The sequence below is a fragment of the Medicago truncatula genome, chromosome 4 (assembly GCF_003473485.1).
Source record: "Medicago truncatula cultivar Jemalong A17 chromosome 4, MtrunA17r5.0-ANR, whole genome shotgun sequence".
Lineage (NCBI taxonomy): Eukaryota > Viridiplantae > Streptophyta > Magnoliopsida > Fabales > Fabaceae > Medicago > Medicago truncatula.
In genome coordinates this window covers 18,720,871-18,744,612 of record NC_053045.1, presented here as the reverse complement: position 1 = coordinate 18,744,612, position 23,742 = coordinate 18,720,871, and the positions used below count along the sequence as shown (strand labels likewise).

At 34.5% G+C, this 23,742-nt stretch overlaps 3 protein-coding genes and 2 long non-coding RNA genes across 10 annotated transcripts; 3 read left to right on the top strand and 2 right to left on the bottom strand.

Annotated features, from left to right (window-relative positions):
• Nucleotides 1-2,642: 2,642 nt before the first annotated feature.
• On the top strand, nt 2,643-10,649 carry LOC25502625 (uncharacterized). 4 transcript variants are annotated; one of them, XM_039832555.1, is made up of 19 exons: nt 2,647-3,189; nt 4,300-4,398; nt 4,501-4,618; nt 5,272-5,459; nt 5,569-5,676; nt 5,871-5,935; nt 6,211-6,316; nt 6,606-6,689; nt 7,357-7,503; nt 7,580-7,708; nt 8,072-8,139; nt 8,547-8,580; nt 8,668-8,752; nt 8,970-9,037; nt 9,114-9,227; nt 9,494-9,529; nt 9,654-9,740; nt 10,084-10,175; nt 10,312-10,649. In XM_039832555.1, exons 1-19 carry the CDS (start codon nt 3,184-3,186, stop codon nt 10,406-10,408), a joined length of 1,731 nt encoding a protein of 576 aa, XP_039688489.1. In that variant the 5' UTR covers nt 2,647-3,183; the 3' UTR covers nt 10,409-10,649. The 4 variants fall into 4 exon arrangements, with proteins under 4 accessions (XP_024629626.2, XP_039688489.1, XP_039688488.1 ...); XM_039832554.1 differs by having other exon boundaries at nt 2,647-3,205; XM_013590173.3 differs by lacking the exon at nt 2,647-3,189 and having other exon boundaries at nt 4,162-4,398.
• Nucleotides 10,650-10,894: 245 nt separating this feature from the next.
• LOC120579853 (uncharacterized) lies at nt 10,895-11,983 on the bottom strand. Its single transcript, XR_005645595.1, has 2 exons — nt 11,436-11,983; nt 10,895-11,330 (listed from the first exon to the last, which is right to left on the bottom strand). It is a non-coding gene; the product is annotated as an uncharacterized lncRNA (long non-coding RNA).
• Nucleotides 11,982-15,657, top strand: LOC25502626 (pentatricopeptide repeat-containing protein At2g20710, mitochondrial). 2 transcript variants are annotated; one of them, XM_024771863.2, is made up of 4 exons: nt 11,982-12,042; nt 12,125-12,206; nt 13,271-13,513; nt 14,376-15,657. In XM_024771863.2, the coding sequence occupies exons 2-4, from the start codon at nt 12,189-12,191 to the stop codon at nt 15,612-15,614; spliced, it is 1,500 nt and encodes a 499-aa protein (XP_024627631.2). In that variant the 5' UTR covers nt 11,982-12,042; nt 12,125-12,188; the 3' UTR covers nt 15,615-15,657. The 2 variants fall into 2 exon arrangements, with proteins under 2 accessions (XP_024627631.2, XP_024627633.1); XM_024771865.2 differs by lacking the exons at nt 11,982-12,042; nt 12,125-12,206 and having other exon boundaries at nt 13,376-13,513; nt 14,383-15,657.
• A 6-nt stretch (nt 15,658-15,663) lies between these two features.
• On the top strand, nt 15,664-18,006 carry LOC112417074 (uncharacterized). Of its 2 annotated transcripts, none has more exons than XR_003007535.1 (3): nt 15,664-16,033; nt 17,440-17,606; nt 17,740-18,006. It is a non-coding gene; the product is annotated as an uncharacterized lncRNA (long non-coding RNA). The 2 variants fall into 2 exon arrangements; XR_003007534.1 differs by lacking the exon at nt 15,664-16,033 and adding an exon at nt 16,040-16,662.
• Nucleotides 18,007-20,573: 2,567 nt separating this feature from the next.
• LOC112417376 (uncharacterized) lies at nt 20,574-22,383 on the bottom strand. The gene is made up of 2 exons (XM_024772986.1): nt 22,278-22,383; nt 20,574-21,799 (listed from the first exon to the last, which is right to left on the bottom strand). Exons 1-2 carry the CDS (start codon nt 22,381-22,383, stop codon nt 20,574-20,576), a joined length of 1,332 nt encoding a protein of 443 aa, XP_024628754.1.
• Between the last annotated feature and the right edge of the window lie 1,359 nt (nt 22,384-23,742).

Here is a 23,742-nt window from a genome sequence, read left to right as displayed (position 1 = left end):
TTGGATAAATGTCAATTGATTAATCAAGATATTCACTACGTGGTTTGCATTTAATTAATTTTATCGTTATTATTAAAACTAATTTATAAATTCAATATACATAACAAATTACAACTATTTTTTAAACACATTGAAACGAAAATAACATAATAATATTGTAATTAAATAAACTCAAGAATAAAAAATGAAAAAATAAATTCTTAAAGCTAAAGAATAAATGTTTTGTGTATTTTAATGTTCATTTACCTTAACCCATTCAACAATTATGTACACACTTTGGTCACCAAAATAAGCAAAACTAAAAATTTTAGATTTATTCAATAAATTATCTATGTGGTCTTTAATATACATCACACACACTATTTATAATAGTGTGACTCGATGAACTGTCTATTTTTTTTTTCGAAAATTAAAACAAAAATCCAATTACTAATTTTTTTATCTAATTATCTAAATTTTCAAAACATGATAAACAATCTAATTACTAAATTTTTATCCAATTATCAAATTTTCCAAAAAAAAAAATCGAATTATCTAAATTTTCTCAATTTGCTTCAACAACTTCTACTAACTTTTTATTCATTTTCAATTTAATTTATATTTAATTTATAAATATGATTTATTGTATATTTAATTTTTAATAATGATTAATTGTATATTTAATTTATATTAAGATTTAAGGAAAATTTAATAATTCCCTTCTACCATTAAACCCAATACAACATTTTCTTATGGACCTCATTTTGTTATATAAGCCCAATACAACATTTGAAAAAAAAAACAATTAAAATATTCCAATTTAATCAACAAGTGGGACCCGCGGTACTGTAGCAGCAACAACATCAGCAGGTCACCCATCCCTTTAACAACACAGATCTCAACCGTTGGAGTTTTATATTAATAAATCAATGGTCCAGATTTGCTTTCAGGTTTTAAATGCACAATTTGTGCATGGTGCACAAATTTTGTATTTGTGCATACCAAACTCCACCATAATAATATATCAACAATGATGAACATTCGTTTTCAGCAGCTTTTTGCACAACTTGTGTGTCATGCACAATTTCATGCCTTGTGTAGGTTAAACTCAGGTCAACCCATGCTCCTTCCTACATGACTGGCAATAGCAGGTATATATACATACTTTTCATTCATACTACTTGGAATATTGTTCAAATGACAAAACTAACCAAAAAGTTATTAATTTACTGTGTAATCCTTTGGTTCATTCACGATCTAGAATTAGGATAAGATTGATTGCATAAAATCTGGTTTTCATTCACCACAAAACTTCATCGTCCTTGCTATTCCACTCTAGGAGCAATTTTTCCTATTTTCCCTTCTACCTGCTTAACTGCCTTGGTGACTAACATCCATTTTCCTATTTTTTTCACATAAACATAATTGATATATTTGTGTCATAATCAGAAGTAGGTAAAGTTAATTATTTAAATTATGAAGATTACGAAACAAATTTAAAATTAAACTAGGAATTTGATTACCATCACCATAGAACCTGTGTGTCTCAATGAGATTGTGATAATGGAGAAAGTTCAGGGATATGGTTTGGGGATCCATTTGAATAGTCCATAGAAATTAAAGTTGGGTTTGAGTTCATGGTGTTTTTCTTAAGTTAGGTAAAAGATTTAAGAACAATTTGAGAATTATCATAAGATGTAAGGTGAAGCGGCATCTACAGAAACAATGGTGGAGAGAGAGAAGAGAGAATATGAGACTTGAATTTCAAGTTTCAACTTTTGATTTTATGTTATTTTAAAAAATTGATGACATGTTATTATTTAATTTGTTGTGCCTAATAGAAGGGTAAACTATGCATACACCTACATACTATTACCGGTAATATAAGAAGAAGCATGGGTGAACCTTAAAAAAAGTCCATATTAGCGGCTACCATATTTTATTAAAAAATAAAAAATTATACTACCTCCGTCCCTAATTATAAGACCCTTTTGAAAAAAAAAATTGTCCCTTTTTATAAGACCCCTTTGCTATTTCCAACTACATTAATTATTTTTTTACATACATGTCCCTATTTATTATACATCTTTTTCTTCAATCAACAATAAATAACATGTTGAAAACATAAACCAACTCTCTCTTAAAGGATAAAATTGTAAAAACAATAGTAATTACAAACATATTTAATACAAATATCCACTATCTTAATTCCCGTTATTTTTTCAAAAGGGTCCTATAATTAGGGACGGAGGTAGTATATATTTTTATTTTTTAATAATTAAAATAAATAAATACATATGTGGCGTCCACATCAACTTTGATTTGGTCAAAATTGGCATAGGGGCCAAAACTGTAAAAAAGTCAATATTTAAGGGGCGGTTTTGTAGTTTATTTAATTAGGGGTCAAAATCGCAATTTTTTAAAATATAGGAGGCCAAAACTGCAATTAAGTCTAAAAAAAATTCACTTTTCAACCTCTAAATTTACCCTATTTTGCAACCTTAAGGCCCCCATCAACCACCACGCGACTCCTCACTTAAGTGACTTGGACGCCAGTGAATTAGTTTTCAATTAAATTTAAAAGAAAAAATCACTTGTGTATTTAAATAATTAAAAAAAAAAAAAAAAAGAGAGAGAGAATAGGAAGGGGGCACGTGAGATCTTCGATATGAAGAGCAGGAAAAGATCTTCATCTTCACCACCAACAACAACATCATCAGTTCAACATCTTACAACAACAAATTATAAAGGAACTAAATTCAGGAAAGATAGTATTAGAGTTGAAAGAAGCTCTTCGGAAAACTACCCTTGAGGTAGTTCAGATGGAATGGATACATGTGATAATAGTTTGAACCCATCATATAACAGAAGAATCACATATGAGAAGTATCTTGATACTAGTGACAACTTGTATCCAATCTTTTTAAATCTCAGCAGGTCTAAGTTATTGGAAAATATACAATCTTCCATTTCAAAAATCACGTCGTCAAGGGATAGCCTTCAGTCTTGCGAACAACCTTCTTTTATTGCCCAAGGACAGCTTGAGAGAGCAATGGGTTGGGCTTGCGAGGGTCCAAACTCAAGTAGTTCTGGAAATTCCTCAACTAAAAATTCAGGAATTCCTCCCAAGTTCCATGAACATATTAAGAAATGGAGGGAGATTGTATGAGAATCTAGAGAAAAAGGATCATATATTGTGAAGTTATGCATGTCAGTATTGATTTTTGTAAGATTTTATAGAAATCCCACCACAAAATTTATGTTTGATTTTGAATGTTGTTCTCATTGAGTCTGTCTTTTGTTTGTGTTTTGGGTTCGGTTGTGTTTTGATGGTGCTGGGTGAAGAAGATGAACAAAGAAAAATTTAATTTTTCATTTGGATAATTTTTTTGGGGTTCTGGGTTTCTGTATTAAAGATCTTCTGTGTTTGATGATGAAGAAGAGGATTTGTTTTTTATTTTCGTTTTAGTTTATTTAATTCCGAGTAAATTACCAAATGGGTCTCTGTCTTTCTACCAAATTTTCTAATTAATCACTGATTCTATGAATAACTCAAAATGGTTCCTGACTTTGTCAAATGTTTCTTAGATTGATTCTATACTCTCTTAGTTGTTTTGTATTTAAGTCATTAACGTATCAAATAAGATCTAAAAACCATTATGTCACTAACCACTAAATAATATCCAAAAGACATTGAGTCATTAACACTCAAAATACAAAACACTAATAGAGTCAAGGACCAATCTGAGAAATATTTGACAAAGACAGAGACCATTTTGAATTATTCATAGAGTCAGGGACCAATTTGAGAATTTGGTTCAAAATACAAAACACTAATAGAGTCAAGGACCAATTTGAGAAACATTTGACAAAGACAATGACCATTTTGAGTTATTCATAGAGTCATGGACCAATTTGAGAATTTGGTACAAAGACAAGGATCAATTTGGTGATTTACTCATTTAATTCCTCTAATTCAACCAACAGTCACGTGCCCTTTCAATTGCTATTTTTTTTTAATTATAATATACACATGTGGTGTGGCATCCAACTCACCTAACTGAGGGGCTCGTGGGTGTTGACTGAGTCAATTTTTTTTAACAGTGGGCTAAAATCGCAACTATGATAAAGCTACGGGCCAAAAGCGTGTTTAAGTTTTTTTTTTTTTTTTTAATTGAAGGAAACGACCAAGACAGTTTTTGTGGTTAAACGTGTTCACTTGTGGTGCGCAAATTTGGTTTCTTTAATACATTAATCAGACAAGAAAAGGAAGAAAAACAAAGGGGTGATAACTTCTCTCTTGTTATGTCGTTACTTCAGCTTCAACCCATCAATGGAATATCACAGCTTTTGGTTCAGAAGAAATGTAGCAGAAAAGCATTCAGGTTCAGAGCACAAGCTGTTCCCTCCAAAACCCAGGTACTAAGCTACTACCTCTTCAACATACTAATATGTGTTATGTTATAATGCAACTTTGTTTTTCTTTGTATCTTAAGGTGTTTTGTTTTTTGTTTTTAATAGAGGATAATGGAGAGTGTTTCTGTGAGTGGTGAAGTTGGTGGAGCTGGAGGAGCATACTCGTATGAAGCTTTGAAAAGATTAGACCAGCTATGGTCAAATATTTGTTCACCTCAAGAAGGTTTGTGTCATTCAATGATTTCTTAGCACTCACACACAGACACCCCCGATACCAAGGTGTTAATAATTTGAAAAAATGATTTAATTAAATGTAACCACATATGTCAGTATGTATCGAACATCGGACATACATTCAAATTGAAATATTGGTTTAAATAATGGCCGCGGTCGCGTATAGGATTTTGCGATTCCGGCCGTTATGGGTGTTGCGGTACGGATGCGGTTGTTGCGGTGTGAATTAATCACAACATTGTACAACTCTTAAATACTGATAGTAACTTAGACAACATAAACTAGAGAAAGATTTGGAGTTCTAAACTAGATAAGGAGATAACTTATGTAATTTATGATCAAATATGTACGAAAAATATGATTTTCATCTATCTCAATTGAAAAAATATCCGGATGCTATGTCTATTGTCATGAACGGCATTTTTTTTTGCGGCCGTAACAATGTTTCGTCGTGATTTTTGTTCACTCTGTAAAAATGGTGAAAAATGGTAACTTCGGCTACCTATACCTTTTTGTCGCGGCCTTTTTCTCAGTAACGGACGGTTCTTTAAAACTTTTGCTACTACTCATTAGGAAATGAGACAACCTTATGCGTATGATGAATTGGTAATCTTCTTATGTAATAATATGCATATATTGCAGTTGTGCAGGAACCTCAACAAATTGTCTCAACAATACCAAGCTTGTTTACCTCATCTGATCTTGCTGATAAAATAGAAGGTTCATATGATGTGTTAGTGTGTGGAGGAACTCTTGGAATTTTCATTGCCACCGCCTTGTGCGCAAGGGGTCTTCGAGTGGCAATTGTGGAAAGGAATGTATTGAAAGGGGTAATTTTAGCTGCATTGAAACATTAAATCCTAGGAAGAAAACAGTCAATCAAATTTTTTTAAAGATCCAATTAGTTTTTGAGTGGTTTTTTGCTGTTTTGATCATTAGAGAGAACAAGAATGGAACATATCAAGAAAGGAGCTTCTGGAACTTGTTGAAGTTGGAATCTTGGAAGAAGATGACATTGAAAGAGTCACAACAGCAAAATTTAATCCTGTAATAACTCAACTAATGCATTAATTTCATTTTGAATATACTTAGTTCACATGCCTAAACACACTTTAAATATACTTCCATAGCTTCATGCCATTTTCTTACCTCTTAAGGATTTATGCTATTTACTCTTCTCCTTTTGTATTTTGAAATTATTTTAAACTATCTTTGTTTATGTCATTTCATGAACAATGCAGAATAGATGTGGATTTGAAAGCAAAGGAGATATCTGGGTCAACAACATTCTTAATCTCGGTGTTTCGTCAGTTTCCTTCCCATAAACTAATTCAATATATACCTGTGAAGTATTATAATAATTGTGTTTCTTTTATTTCAGTTATAATCTAGTACTTTTTATCTATGTTTTTATTTTGTTAATGACTTCATTTTTGAATGTCTGTCTCAGCTTACTCTCGGAAACATGCATTTTATTTTTACTATATGCTTGCAGTTCCCAATAATTTAAGTATTAAATTCAGGATCCTGTTGAAGATTCAGATCTTGCCTATTGTAATTTTTTTTTCTCTGCCACTGCAGGCCTGTTAGGCTTATAGAGATTGTAAAGAAACGTTTTATCTCCCTCGGTGGAGTCTTTTTTGAGGGTTACAGTGTCTCCTTCATAAATGTATACGAGGATGCTGCTGTGAGTTTACCTTAACCTGTAGAACTTGTAATGAGTGAAATCTTGTGCTATTTCTATAATCATACTATTTTGAATTATCGTAATTGGAAGATAATTATATCTAAATGAGGATCAGCTGCAAAACGATTGCATAAAGTTGTATGGTGAATCATGCAAAGATAGAATACATGAACTTAGCACTGAAATGGAAATTCCAAATTTCCAATCGATTTATGTGACAGAAGAACGATAATATTTAAAATTTCATTTGACTGTAAGGAAATGAGTACATGCATTATTTTATTTTCAGGTTCTGAAACTTTCTGGGGGCAAAGTCTTGTCATCTCGTCTTATAATTGATGCCATGGGGAACTTTTCCCCTGTTGTAAAACAGGTCAGGGATTTCTGCTCACACATTTCTTTCAAGCAGATAGTCTATAATTTTCATCATGTCATAATTACATGGGTGTTTTCACATGTTTCATGCCATGTAATATAGGCATAGGTTTCCATTTATATCTCCTCCTTTTCTTTTTTTACTTGTGAGAGTGCTCGCATTGTATTTGATCCATGTCATAGAAATTCAACAAAGTTTTCCGTTGGTTGTTGACTTCCTAACACAACTCTCTCCTTTTATATGGGCTTGGGATAGACTATGCATATCAAGGCTAACATAGGCAGGGTTTGGGTATTTAGAGAGAAAACAGTAGATTACGTGGAGGGTAGTCAAATCACTAGATATAGAGGAAGACCTAGAAAACTATTAGAGAAACTACTCAGAAAGATGTAGCGATTAATGAGTTGGATAGAAATATGATATATGATAGAACACTATGGTGTCATTTAATCCATGTAGCCGACCCCACTTAGTGAGATAAGGCTTGTTTGTTGTTGTTGAGAGTGCTCATATGCGACATCGGATATGATTTGGATTTGCACAAACATCAGATAGGTCTTCTATTACACTTGCATATGTATGTTGTCCAGCATTTAATGAAAGATTAATGAATATTCAAACCTTTCTCAACCCTCTTTCAGTATCATATTCTATGATTTTACAGATAAGACGTGGGAGGAAGCCTGATGGTGTTTGCCTTGTTGTTGGAACCTGTGCACGTGGCTTTGAGAATAACTCCAATAGTGATGTCATATTCAGCAGCTCATCAGTAAAGAGAGTTGGTGATTCAAAAGCACAATATTTTTGGGAGGTAACTTTTTACTACATCAATTGAACTATAATATCCTCAATTTTAATTTTACAGAATTTTACTGAAATCTTCACAGGCATTTCCAGCAGGATCAGGTCCTCTTGACCGTACTACTTATATGTTCACTTATGTAGAACCTCAACCAGGATCGCCAAAATTGGAAGAATTGTTGGAAGAATACTGGAATCTGATGCCAGAATATCAGGTATCCATTTCTTTTCAATTTGTTGTTCCTCAAAACCAAACTAGAATTTCAACCACAGCAGTTGATGTTGCATCTACCATTACGCTACTTATATGTTCACTTATGTCACATAATTGATGTTGCATCTACCATTACGCTACCAGTTTTCTATACTGCATTGATTATGCTAATAAACCAGAAAATTTTATTTTGTTGTTGACGAAAGCCAATCCATAAAGTTAGTACCTTACATTCTTCAAATATTTATTTTCTTCAAGTCTATGCCAAACATCTACAGTTGGCCTGATGTGTTCTTTAATTCTCCCGTGTTCAGTTCTGCTGCTCTCTGCTTGATGGTCTGCATTTGCAATTTTTATATGATAGGGTGTTCCACTTGACAATCTAGAGATACTGAGAGTTATTTATGGCATCTTTCCCACATATCGTGAGAGGTACTAATATGCATGAGACCATATGCTTACAAATGAATTAAGTTCTACTATAGTTTCCATTCAATGTCACAAATCATGCATATATAATTGATTTTCTTTTACTCAAAGTTCTTGTTTCTCTTTATTGGCACATGATCCAATTGTTTCATTCAATAGGAACATTTGAAGTTTTTAATACTTTTTACAACACATCATTCAGATATAAACTTTTCTCTCTTTCTATCTATTTTCAGTATGGTAACTTATCTGAAGCTATGAAGTTAGTTGAAAGTAGATAACATGATATGCTTTATTTCACTTCCAAACATCTTCAATTTCCTAAATATTTATTTCATATCTTCTTAATACAATTTTATTGCCATTTTTTTATGATACGGAACTGTTTGTTGATATGGAGCACCTCACAGCCCGCTACCAGCTGCTTTTAGTAGAGTTTTGCAGGTATATTATGTTTTGCACTTCTGAACCTTTGCGAAACTAAGTCATTGAAGATCTATAATATTAAAGCAATGACGCTTTATTTTCTAGTTTGGTGATGCCAGTGGTATACAATCGCCTGTATCATTTGGTGGTTTTGGAAGCTTGACCAGGCATCTTGGGAGACTGTCAGCTGGTACGCCTTTCTGTTGCATTATTGCTGGACATGGTTCACTTGTTTTTAAAATCGGTGATTGTCAAAATATAGATCATTTAGTTTTTTTTTTAGTTTATGGCCGAAAAGGTTTTGGAAAATTATCAGAAGAATAACTAATATCAAACTGATGAAAGGAAGATGAACTAGAAATAGCACTGATATAATAAAATTCCTTCTTCAATTTAATTTAATGAAGGAATACAGGAAGCAATCGATGGTGATTATCTTGACTCATACAACCTCTCTCTTCTGAATCCATACATGGTACTTTTTTGCTTCTTTTTTGACTAATTCATGAAATTTACATGAAGCCAATCACCAATATTTTTGTCTAATGCAGCCCAACTTGAGTGCTTCATGGTTGTTCCAAAGAGCAATGTCAGCAAAACAACAGTCCGATGTTCCCGAAGATTTTATCAATGAACTTCTTTATGCCAACTTTAGTTGTATGCAGGTTCATTTCACTCATCATTTGAGATTATTTTTATCTCATTGTAATGATTGCTTCTGTATCATATTTCGCACAATGTTATTAATTGGCAGTGCTATTCCTCAATACTATAGCGTAATGGAATTTGAATAAATCTCTTTTGTTCCACGATACAGTATAGTACAAAATACTGTCAAATAGTGGCACTATAGCACTTCAGTGTTGTGGAATTTAAACAAACCTCTGTTTTCTGCAATCTTTAATTGACAACACTGATTGTACATTTGCAGAGGCTTGGAGATCCAGTGCTACGACCATTTCTGCAGGTGGATATCTTAGACCCTTCATTAATCTTCCTTTATGACTTCTTTAATTAGGATTAAAATTTAAACTCTATCCAATTTTAATCTGGGAATAATGACAGTCCTAAGAAATATTTATTTATTGCAGGATGTTGTACAGTTTGGGGCACTTTCGAAGACACTAGGCCTGGTTATGTTAACACGGCCTCAAATACTCCCATCCATATTCAAACAGGTGATTCATGTGTTTCACTATTATATTATTTTAGTTTAACATCTATGCGCGCTGACATCGTAAACAGATTATGATTAGACGTCCGTGTGTGTATATCAGTCAACCATGACCTTAAGGCCTTTTCTTGTTGAGCAAGCAATATCAGTGTTAATATTAGTGATAAAAATTGCTTGCATAATTATGCTTCGCCGTTGTTCAAATTAATCTTGTGGCCAAAATTTTAGAATTTTGCAGTTTGTCCATCGATTCTTGCTTCTTAGCTCCTATAATAAAATATTCAATATAATTAATTAGTGAATCAACTTTTTCAATATAGAATAATTAGAATTTGATCTTGTTTCAGGTTGGTATTCCCGTACTACTCGATTGGTCCAGACATTTTCTGATGCTTGGCTATTACACCTTTCTCGCGACCTTTGCTGATCCTGCTGTGAGGTAATAGTCTTTTCATTTGCAAGGTCCTTTCTGAACCATTTTATTATTCTGTAGATTCTATTTACAAGAATGCATATAAAATCAGTAATGATATTATTATATATCATTTGCTCTCACACTTTCCATTAATTGCAAGGCCATTTTTGAATACACTTCCATCGATGACGAGTTTCCAGTGGAAAAGACATCTTGAGGCATGGAAATATGGAGCTGGTCTTGATTACAAGCTATAATTAGGAACTATACGTATACACATGGTTCATGTTTAGAGCCAAACTTATTGTCACTTGTGTACTAACATGTGTTGGTTTCGTTGACTTTTCATTTTTACAATTTTCTAAAAATTATAACAGATTCTTTTATCAGTCTCATAGCATCTCCAACAGTATTCTTAAGTGAGTTCTTAGATTTAAGAATCGATTATTCCTGAGTTATACAATTGGAGCATGTTAACATGGATTCTAGCCGTGAGAACGATACGAGAGTTTTGTTCTTTGCATTTTTTTTTCACTCATCAGAGCCAATAATATTACATTTGATGTAGATGTAGACATGTAATAACCTCCCTTTTCACCAATGAAGATGCTTAAGCAGACATGTAATAATAAACAAGTCCTATATCAAATACTGATTCATTTCAGCATGGTCATGTATTTCACCATCTCATTCTATCTAAAGGTCCAAAATATCATTCAATATTGCAAAGAACATGTTGGTAATTCACTACTTGACCCTCTAACCTGTTTGTCATTTAGATGCAACATTTACAATAAACAAATAGAAAAACACCAACGTGGAATTGTTCCATTTAACATGTTATAAGACATACCTAAAAAATTTAATTTTCATTGTTCAGTTGTTTTAGTTGGAATCAGACCTATTAAGTTATTATATGATAAATCAAAAAAAGAAAGAAGAGTCAAATATATCAGTGATGATGGAATTTGTCCTCCAAGGTTGTTATTGGAATGTACAATTTTTAGAGTCGCCCTCTCCCATAACAACCGGGACAGACTCTAACCCTTTGCAGAATCAGCCGCCTTTGCGGCAAGGGCAATCTCCGGAGGGACGACTCTGTCATCACCACAAGGTTGTTCCTCCTCCACCACGGGAACAGCAGGAGTGTTCATCTCCTCCTTCATGGCCTCCAACATACTCAACAGAACCACCGAATATGCACAAAAACAAAGTAAAAGTCAAACGACAGCCGCCATAAGATAACATCAAAATAAGCAATGAACAAGCATCGCTACTACTCACCAAAAATCCTCCTTTGATGGGCGGCATCCTTCCCTCTAATCACCATCCTAGTCTCCACAAATTGGACTTTCTTAATTAGCTTGGATGGATCATCCAGATCCTTGTCCTGCAGCTCAAACGAACGCACAAATTGCTCTAAGTCATACCTCAACTGTAGCTCAGAAGGGGTAAGGTCGGCGTCCAAGCTATAAGTAGATTCAGTGGGAGGGGAGTCTTGATGCTCCTGACTCCAAGAATGGGAAAAAGGGGAACATGCGCAACTTCGCCAGGAGAAGATGACGCGCCTGAGGAGCCGGCGCCACAAGCAAGGCCATGATTTTGCGCTCGCCAATCCACAAAAAATTCAGATTCCTGAGTAGCATCCGAATCAGAACTTTCTGAATCCAAACGATCTATCTGATTAATCATGGGGGACCAGGCAAATACAGGTGTGGGCGCGCCTGAAGGAACATGCCAACTTTAGTGCACCGCACCGCATCAAAGCACGCCTTCACGTGAGGATCACCCTGCATGTGTCCTCTAACCGCTCCCTAATCACACGTGCAAAACCCGGAGACAATTATCTTCACGAGCGCCTATATAAGGGTGACTTTGCTTAACCCTCAAGGTATGATTCACTATTCACAACACTTTACACAAAGCGTTGGAGTGCTAACATGCGTGCAGATACCTTTCGTTCCACTGCAAAGACTCATCGCCACCGTACCTGAGTATTTTCCGCCACTGTTGCCTCTCATCCATCCAACCCTAGATATGGAGTGTTTCGTGAAGGTGAAGAAGATTTTTTTGGTTTCCCGATTTTGTTTTATGAATAAGATTTTGAAAAATAATCGATTTGTTGAAAGTTGAAATTGTGTTTAGAGAAGAAACATTTGTAGTGGTGAGAAAAAATACAAAGGAAAAGGGAAGAAGCATAACCAAGTTGCGGGGTTTGGACAAGAAAGAGATTGATGAAGATGCACTAAATAGTTTGTTTTTTTTGTGTCTTTTCCCTTTTTGTTTTTGTTTTTATCACACTTTCCCTTTTTGTTTTAATTCAACAAATACACACTTGGATTTATTTATTTATTTATTCAGTTAAGTGTGGTACGTGTGTATTGATTGATTCAAAATTGAATGAGTCAAAAAACTGCAAAAGATAACAAACTTTATAGTTTAAAATTATTACTACCTCCATCCCTAATTATAAGACCTTTTGAGAAGAAAAAAATTGTCTCTTTTTATAAGACCCTTTTGGTATTTATAAGTACATTAATTATTTCTTTACCAACATACCCTTATTTATTTTGCATCTTTTTCTTTTCAATCAACAATAAATATTATGTTGAAAACATAAATTAACTCTCTCTCTTAAGGATAAAATTGGAAAAACAATAATAATTGCATACAAATTTAATACTACAACCAACTTTCTCAATCTCCGTAATTTTTGCAAAAGGCTCCTATAATTAGGGACGAAGGTAGTATTGTTTTTTATTGGGGCTAAATCGCTGAATTGTGAATCATATTTAAGTCTAAATATTAATTAATATACTTCTTCCATCCCTAACCACAATAACCATTGGAAGAAAAAAAAAAGTTTTGTTATTTGAAGAACAATTTGATTGACAACTTTTGCACAACCATAATTTTATAAAAAAGAAAAAGAGGTTTGACATAAAAATCAAAGCAAGGGAGAGAAAGTAAAGACATAGAAAAATTGTAACCAAAAAAAAAAAAAAACATAGAAAATTGTTACTCGAAAAGTGGTTGTACAGTATTGTTCTCAGCTCTCTTACAAAATTGTGAAGTTCATAACATAATCCCTTATACCCTAGCCTTTTCCTTTGGACCAGAAAATGCTGAAGTTGATTAGGTCAAGATGGAACCATTGCAACACCACTCTTCGTCTCTTACATTCCTCTTCGACACCAACTGATACCCTCTACCATCGAATTTCCAGAGCCGGTGACCCAATCATTCCCATGACTCCTATTCTAAATCAATGGATTCAAGAAGGCAGAGATATCAACCATTCTGAGTTACAGTTTTTCATCAAGCAACTCAGAACCCGTCGTCGCTTCAAACAAGCCCTCCAGGTCCTCTTTCTCTATTGTTTCAATCACATTTTCCACATGGATGGATGATTCAGTGCTTTCATTTAATTTTATTATGCTGTTTTTTTCAAGTTAAAAAGATGATAATGTTACATTCCATCATTTGGTTATGTTGGTTTCTCGAAAGTGAATTGCGAATGTAGTATCGGTAAATAAGGAGCATTGACGACTGACGAGTAGTAGCTACCAAAATGAATGATTTGTCACTTTTTTTTTTTTTTTTTTAAGTCAAACTAGCCCACCAAAATTGGCACACAGATCAAACGTGAGACCTTGAGATTATCACACTCCAAGGTTCCAAGTCAACACCAAAATAGTAGCATAATAGCTATAGAAGTTCGATAAGAAGGATTTCTGACCTTGACTGATTTGCCACTCTGATAAATATATAATGAGATAATTATGTTTTTAAATTACCAGAACTTGCATTCGAATTCCGCTACCAATATAAGGACGTGGGTAAGATGTGAGTACCTCTTCTACGAGCATTGAGGGTATCTCTAACCATCGTGAACCCTAAGTCCCATCTCACCTAAGCAACTTAAGTACTGATAAACTTTTGGGAATACTTACGTGTTTATAACTTTTGGACCATTGGGCCTCCATGCTGAACCCTAAGACCCATCACCTATACAACTTTTCATAAAGAATGAACTATTTTATTATTGACTAATTTATTTATTTTGAAAAAATGTGGTGAGACTACTGAAGAACTAATATGTAAAAACTAAGGTTTAAAATTTATCTTTTTTAACTACACTGCTTTATGCCTCTCATATGCGTGTTTTTAAGCTTGTTCTAAGCTCAAAGAACCTATTTTAAGAATTTGTTTTGCTTGTGCTAGATATCAGAATGGATGAGCAATGAAAGAAACCTTCATTTATTATCAGGAGATATTGCGACACGTCTCGACTTGATAGGTAAAGTCCGCGGTCTAGATCAAGCAGTGAAATATTTTAACAGTGTTCCACACACATCAAAAGATTTCAAGGTCTATGGTGCTCTGTTGCATTGCTATGCACAATACAACTCTGTTGAGAAGGCAGAACTTATCATGAAGAAATTAAAAGAGTCTTCTTCCAATAATGAACAAGACTTGGTAGTGAGTTATCATGTTCTGTTAAAGCTCTATTCTCGGACAGGCCAACACGAGAAGTTGGTTGCTCTGATGAAAGAAATGAAAGAGAAGAAAATGTGCAACAGTTCCACACTTACTAGTTGGCTCAATGCTTATGCGATTACTAGTAACATAGATGAGATGGAGAAGTTATTGGCGAAGATGGAAGTTGATCACAGCATAACTTTGAACTGGCTCACGTATTCTGTTGTTGCTGATGGATATATTAAAGTTGGCCAATTTGACAAGGCGTTGATAGTGTTGAAAAAATCTGAACAGTTGATTAGAGGAAAGTCGAAGAGAGCTGTGTATCAATCTCTTCTAACTAAGTATGCTGCTATTGGGAAAAAGGATGATGTGTATAGAATTTGGAATATCTGCAAAAGCTTAAATGGTTCCCACCATTCAACCTACATTTCTATGTTAATGTCATTATCCAATCTAAATGACATTGATGGAGCTGAGACGATTCTAGAGGAATGGGAATCTGGAAATACATGCTTTGATGTCAGAATTCCAAATGTGATGGTGAGTGCTTATTGTAAGAATGGAATGTTGGAAAAGGCAGAAGCATATGTTGGGAGGCTTTTAAAAAGAGATGGTAAATTAGATGGAAGAATATGGGATCGTTTGGCGCATGGCTATTATAAGTATAACGATATGGATAAAGCAGTTTATACAATGAAGAAAGCAATATTGGCAAGTCCACAAGGATGGAAACCTTATCCGTTTACTTTCGCTGCATGTATTGATCACATGAAAGAAAAGAGAGATTTGGAGTTGGCATTGGAGATTCTTGGGACGTGTAGGGAACTGGGTCATTTCTCTCAAGCCACCTATGATGAGTTGATAAGTTATGTGCAAGGTGAAATCTCAGAAACAAATGCATTGAAACTATTGAAAGAAGATTATCATCTGAGGATTGATGAAATGCCAGCGGATGGAGAGAAGCAACATGAAATGTAGCGCCTGGGAAAGATCTGCTACTATTTTTTTTTATCTAACTAAGGTCAGCTACTAAATCTTTCTATTAAAATATATTAAATTAGCTCCCAAGTTTCTTCTGCCGCCACCGCATCTTTATGTTTGCCACATCGTCAAATTTCTGATGTGTACATCTTCAGGATCTCAGAAAGCATATTCTTCCGTATTATTATATAACTCCAATTCATTAACCGTTTCATACATGTGCAACGACCCCCGATTTATTTTCTCTTTTCCGTTGCAAAAACTATCACACTACACATACTCTGAATACAAATGCCTCAGCTTCCTTAAATTGTGCGACCAGACCACCAGACCTCTGTTATGTGCATTCATCATGTGTCTTCTTCTCCCTTCTCCATTGAATACTGTTCGTTGCCTCTGTTCATTGTGCTAATTGGGTAACTTTCTGTCTCTAATACATAAACTTAGTTGACTCTAATGAACATGTTCTGTGTTTAATAGTTGAGTTCTACTCCATTTACATTATATATCTCCCCTTTAATGTGACAATTGCGTGGTTAAAATTGGTCCAAAAGAAAATTCAGATAGATCAAGTCAGGAGGCATCAAAGTCAGAAATAAAATTGTGATTAGTGCCATTTGTGGTGTTTCTTTAGTTCTAATTATCTGTTTGTCTTTGCAACAGAAATATTTTTTTTGCCTTTGTTAAATGCCTCTCGCAAATTCAATGAATAATGCAATTCAGGAATGATCCTCATTAATCGTTACTTTAGATAGCAGTAAATTGTGCAAGCCATATTATTTTTTATGTTGGAAGCTAGAGCTGCATTCATATCAAGTTGAATGATTGTAGAATATCAGTTTGTGGCTCAAATTTCCTTTTCTAAATAGAGGCTTAGAGCTTACACCCCTCCGCACACAATTGTAAAAACAACTTTCCCTCCTGCCACTAGACACTTCGTACGACTATGAAAACGATGTTGCTTGCAAATCTGGCACATGGAAGATCGTCGAGCAGATGTTTGAATTATGATGGCAGTGGTTCTTATAAAGGCTCATTTGTCACGGTGAGGCGTCTAACTGTGGGTATTCTTCTGTCTTTTTTATTCTCGATCCGTCTTGTATGGACAGTCCTGTCGTAGCTATGCAAGCTATCAATCATTTGAACGTGTTCTTTGATTGTGTTTCTATAGGTCTCACTTGAATCATTTGAACACTTGGAATTGAATAAATACAACAATTTTTATGCAGCCATTCCTTATTACCTTACTTTATTTTATGTATTCTTTGAGGCACTAGCTTATGTGGTCTATATTTCTCTTCATCACTATGCTATAGGTATTAAGCTTTATAATTAGACTTTTTTCACAACTACATCACCTGATTACTATAACAATTCTTAGCGTGCTATCAAATTAATGGTTCACGTTCTGCTTTCATTTTGCTTACCCTATGTGAAAGATGATTGTGAACAACAAAGTACAAACGAGGTGTCTATTTTTCGAACTTAGTGACATTCGAACTAATAACTCAACATTCACGATATTCCCCATTCAACGTTAATTAAAAATCTAACAAAAACTGCAAAAATAACTCTACACCCACGCAACGCATGGGTCGCAATCTAGTTAACATTAATACTAAATTCCTCTCCCTCCCCCAAAACAAAGTTCTTTATGTCTCATAATTTGTATTGTTATATCTTAGGAGTTTGTATCATCATTATCCTATAATATAATTTTTGTTTCTGTGCTCATTTTATGTCAAATTTAGCATTATTTTTCATCTATATGTATCTATGAATTATGGACACTAACATGGATAGTGATAACTGATAACTACAGAAAAGACCCAAGTGTTGGGACCGAAGTTTGGAGGGTCTATGTGATTGCATGTGAAGAAAAACAAAGAGAAAGAAACAGAATGCTGAGGTGGCTAGTGGTAAAACAGAATTGCCAGGGTGATGAGGGAAACCCGTTAAAAGGAGGCGAATCAGATGTGAGACTGAGGGGTATTGATGAGTCAATAATTATTTAGTTTAATATAATATTTGGTTTCGTTGTAATTAGATTTAAGTTTATTTTATTTTAATATTATTTCCTTTTAGAGCTAGTTTACTTCAGTTGCATATTATTATATTTCAGGAATGAATATTTGATGGATTGAATCTTGGAGTAAAAGAAAGGGGTTTGGAGCTAATTCGGAGCAAAAATACGAAGATTTGGAGACAAAAATATGTCTCCCCCAAGTCCGAAGTTTGGCACGGCCATTCCACCTCCCAGGATTCCCTTTTGCTGCTTTTGCTTAGATTTTAAGCTACTCTATTTAATTTTGACCGAAAAGTCCGCAGTTTCTTGCGGAACATTCTAGTGATGTATTGCTTAGGTTTTAAGTCGAATGTAAACTATAAATAGAGTAGCTAGCCATCACAACAAATCATCTTTTGTTCTTGGAAATAACAAAGGGACAATTGTTTGTTTGAATAAAAGTCCAACCTTTATTTTATGTTCTTATTCTTTTCTTCTATGTCTACAATGAACGTTAGTGAGTAGACTCTTCTTGTCTTGGGATTGTTGGATAAGTCTAATGACATAATCCTAATCAAACCAAACTTTAACCCTTAATTTTATTTAACCCTAATTTCTAATCTAAATTCATTGTTTTAACATGAATTAACATTATCAAACTGTAGAAGCGAAAATGGAAGGTTTGATAATTGTTAATTCATCATCTCAGATATCAAATCATAAAACGAGAGTGGAGTTTTGATATTCGAACAAGTGAATTTAGACAGAGATTGCAAAGGCAGCGAAATAGTCTTTGCAATCCTTGAGACATATGATGTTTTAAACTTTAAAGCTTCTTTTAGTAATCAAATCAGCGAAATAGGTTTGATTGCTAGAAGAACACTCTCATTAGGACTGAAAGGAAATATGAGAGGCTAAAGAGAAACCGGTCTTTAGAAATTAGGTCTAACATAAGGTTCTAAGTTTAAGGTTTTGGTTTGTGAAGGATTTGTCATTATGCTGAACCAATAATCCCAAAGCTCTTTTTATTATTATATTTTCTTTCAACCAATTGAAAACCCCAACTTTGCAACTTAATCTCTTCTAATCATCAACTAAAGTTAATTGACTTAAACAACTCCCTGTCGGAACGATACTCTATTTCTACTACTTCGATAGAACCGTGCACTTGTAGTTTTATCCCATCAGGTATCCATTAAGATGGTATCATTTTGTAAGGTCAGAACTAGTTCCCTCTGAGGGAGCTTGTTTTGGGCATTTAGGAATCACAATTCCCTGCAATAACCATCCTTTCATTCAATAATGCAATATCAAAGCCCTCTCTGTTGTTTGATTATCCTTTCAATTTTTGTTTTCTCTATCAGATAGGTAGACACCCTAGTGTAGTGTCTAATATTTGTATGTATGGCATTTACGAGCTAATTGGTCAGCAGTCCTGAAATTTAGTCGTGCTTCTTATAAATGTTAAGGATTGCTATAATGGCAACTTATGATGCACCTTGACCCGTAACACTGTTTCTTGGTTACACTTTCAACTTCATGATCATACCATTTAAAGCACAAATTACAATCAATGTACTCGGATTTTGCTAATTAACGACAAGAAATTTGGTTATTTGATTTTGTAACATTTCCTTGATCATCACATGATTGCCTCCCATGACTGCCTCTCTTTCTATTTTGTTCAACAACATAGAATCTGGGTCAATAAGTCCTTACGTTACATGTCTAGCATGCTTATTGCTTAAAACACTAATAGAAGTTGGGTCAATAAGTCGGGCGTGGTTATAGTGCATAAAAAAATCCTTATGCACCCTGTATAAATTCAGAAATGGTTTTGTGAGTTGTACTCCAAAATCATTAGATGTACTTAATGGTTTCCAGCATCCTGCATAAGGATTTTCAGCACCCTGCATAAATTATGCCAAAACCATTTTGCTGTGAAAATGGATTCTGTGAGTTGTACTCCAAAACCATTTCTAGATTTATGCAGGGTGCTCCTTATGCACCATAAACGCGTCGACCGAGTTGAGACACCCCTCGACATCCAACATTCTAGCGTGAGAGAGCATTACATGTCTCTTACAGTGGGCAGGGATTTTTTACCTGCAATTGCAAGTTAAAGTTGATTTTTTTTTCTACAATAAGTTACTGCTTTCAAATAATATAATATGGTGGCGCCAACATAAGGTAATGGTTGCTCTAAAAAAAAACATAAGGTAATGGTAAGGTACTTCATTGGTGAGGCAATAAATTTTATCCTTAGATTAGATCTATGTTTTAGATGAGTTCAACCCTTTCTTTCTCACAATTAGAAGATACAAATGTCACTAAAATCTAGGCTTAATGATGTGATTAGTCCTTGCAATTAGGCGTCATTTAAAAATTCGTCCATGTAATTGCTAATCTTGGCAATTTACCCTTGCAATTGTTAATCATTTAAAATTTGGTCCTTGGACCAAATTAATCACTTCCAACTCATCCGTTTACTGACGTGGCGCTTCTAAACCGGTTAATACTTGACAAGTCATCTATCTTGCATGGGAATGGACCAAATTGCCCCTCTTCATCTGAGACCAAGGCGGAATGACCAAAATGCCCTCCGATCCATCTTCATAAACCCACCTATTCTCTTCTCTGTCACCGCAATCCTCCTCTTCCTTTCTTCATTTCAAGCTAGTTCGTCCTTTCCTTCTCCATTGAAAAACCGAAAACCCCATTGTCATCAACCTTGAAAATGTCTACTAACACCTCAACAAAGGACTCGTATGAAACCTACTTCAATGGTGGCAAGTTTTCCCCTCCCTCATTGCCAACATCTCGAGGGATGCTTCCAATGTGTCGTTGTTTACCTATGAAGCCGATGATTGTTTACATAGCAACGACTGTGGAGAATCAAGGCAGGAGGTTCTGGAGATGTCGCGATTGGCAAGTAAGTTTTATGATTTTTTTTATCTCCTGTTAGTTCCAATATCTTCAAGCAGTAAGGTAAGGAACCACCTCCAAGGATCTGTTGTCTCAGTCTCTACAACTCCAAAAGCCAAAGGGAAGTATTGGTCATTTGCATCTCTACCCACTACAACCAAGGATCCATATTGGGTTTTCAAATGACAATCATCCACCCCTATGAATGGCCTACAACTTGATAAAAAGGCTTGCTTGCAACCGTCAAAACAAAAATAAAACCTGCTAAACCTTGGTTGAACACTCAAGGACAGCCTTTCAACATTTATCTTACACCTATTTCCGTGGGACACCCTATGAAGCTCAACTGCATACCTCCACAGTAAGGTATACTGTTTCCTTGCATCCCCTTCTATGAGTTCCTTGGCCTTCTTTTTTGCCATCCAAGCTATGTAAAATGACACTCCAACTGATTTGTGTGTTCTCAGATCTGACATTATATCACTAACCTTCATCTCAGAGGTCCTCATCTTATCAAGGGCATATTTGGTAACAAAGTTTGCATCAGCACTACGGTTTTCTAAAACCCTAGCACATGTGTGGTCCTCATACCATGTCTTTAATTTAAATGAATGACTATAGGCCATCTTGCTACAAAGGGCTGTAAAAAGACAGTTGGAATCTTTGCACACTATCCTACACATTTCTTTATCATTTTTTAAGATTTTAATATGGGTCCCATTTAATACACACCACTCCCTTACACCATCCTTGAACTCTTTAAGACTCTTAAAATTCATGCCAACTATGAACACATAATCCTTGGTTAGTTGGCTAGGGTTAAATACATCATAAGCAGGTGCTCTCTCATCACCACTCAAATCAGGATCATTAGAATCTAACTCTTCACTCTCATACTCCTTTCCCCAATCAGTGGCATCCACATCAGCTATATTATCCAGTTGCACATTTGTTTCTTCACCAGCCATATTTGCCCCACTATCTTCATTCAAATTGTCATTATCCACTTCCTCAAACACATCTTCAAATCCAAGTGCTATCTCTTCTTCACTATCAACTAACCTATCATTATCATCATCTTCATCATCACTGCTACTTAGACCACCCATATCCCCTTCTTCATTATCACTGTACACTAATGGCCCTTTACCTTTGTCAGTATTTACTGCCTGAGAACTCTCACCCTTCTCATTGTTAATTACCTGATAACTCTCACCCAACTCCTCACCAACATCATAATTATGAATATTAACTACAACAATACTTTCATCAACATTATGTTCAACAAAAAGATTTACAACAGATTTTTTTTAAGTGCATAATCTTTTACAACTTCAGTAGTGGCGTCATCTTTAATCACCCTAAAACTAACATCTTCATCTAACATCCACCACAACCTAAAAGGTTTTTTAACTAGCAAATCACTTTTCAAAATTCCAGTTAACTCAAAGAAACACCACTTATTAGGATCTAAACCTTCAACCAACGTTTCTTCTCCCCCGTTGTAACAAATAACCCAATCCCTAACAAACCTACCCCCGTAATGAAACTTAACATCAATACCCATATCTGGAAAAAATTAAACCCAAATTTAGAAATGGTGGAAACTTAACATCAATACCCGTAATGAAACTAAAACAACAAATTCATTCTAAACAACAACTAATAACACATACATTCACAAAAAAACAACAACAAAAAACATAGTTCATCATTTAAAATTAGCATACCCGTATTATGTCGTGATGATTCTCCAGACGTTGTGATCTTCGAATTCGAGTTTGAAACCTCTATTGTATTTGGATTCGGCATTGAAAATGAGTTAGACCACTTCATTTCGTTCAATCCATATCAGAGAGCAGGTAGATTCTTCATTCACGTTCTTCCCCTTTTCAAACCCTAATTTCGTTACTCAGAATAGTTCATACGATGCAAATGAATTGAAGATGGATCGGAGGGCATTTTGGTCATTCCGCCTTGGTCTCAGATGAAGAGGGGAAATTTGGTCCATTCCCATGCAAGATAGATGACTTGTCAAGTATTAACAAGTTTAGAAGCGCCACGTCAGTAAACGGCTGAGTTGGAAGTGATTAATTTGGTCCAAGGACCAAATTTTAAATGATTAACAATTGCAAGGGTAAATTGCAAGGATTAGCAATTACAGGGACGTATTTTTAAATGACGCCTAATTGCAAGGACTAATCACATCATTAAGCCTAAAATCTAATATACTCCGAACATTAATTCTGATGATAAATCCTTTCTTCCTCATACACCAAAACTTTCCACATAAGTTTTCCCAACAAAAAAACAGTAACATTCATAACTAAGTATTCTATCCCAAATATGTTCCAATGAAAAATATCTCTCTTCTTCAATCAAGATCTGAAATTGTGCTTCATGTTGCAGGTGTTTGACATCCCAGATCCTAATACAATACAAAACACAAATTTGTTGTTTTTTAATGGAAATATCACAGTTTTTGTGTTCAAAGCACTCACCCTTTACATTAAATTTCTCTTTATTGCTTATATTTGACAATCATCACCAAATATTAAATAAATTATAGTAAGAATTTATTTATTCCACAAATAAAAATAAAAAAAACCAAAGAGTTGCTGCATGATGAGATTCTGCTTTAAAAAAAAGCTTTTCTGTATGGTTTAAAGATTTCCAATATGTTAATGGTTCTCCAATGCCCTTTATATTGTGTGTGAAAAAGTTCTAGCTGTTAATTTCCTCAGATCATGACCATTGATCATATCTCACGGTTATATTTTGTTCATCACAAGTGAAGTACTTTACCCCTACCTCACCATAGCATTCACCAAAAAGTAGCAATTACTATGGCAACAATTTTCTGGTAAGCAAACTGGACAGTCCATATAATTTGAGGAAAATTGTTGTTGATATATTTGGTTTGGCTGAGGAATACATGTAAAATATGAAAATACCCCTCGGCAGTTAACTGCCGAATTATGGAACCGGCTGCAGTTAACTGTAACACCCTACTTCTATTAAAGCAATTAAACATGCGAATAATACATTTATTCAATAAATAGAGGATACGCCACATTCAAAATTCAAAAACCAATAAACATGTATATAAACCTCAACAGTCGCAGTGGAATATAAACCAGAGTAAATTCAAATATACATGTTATGAATAAATAAATTACATCAACATAGATGCAT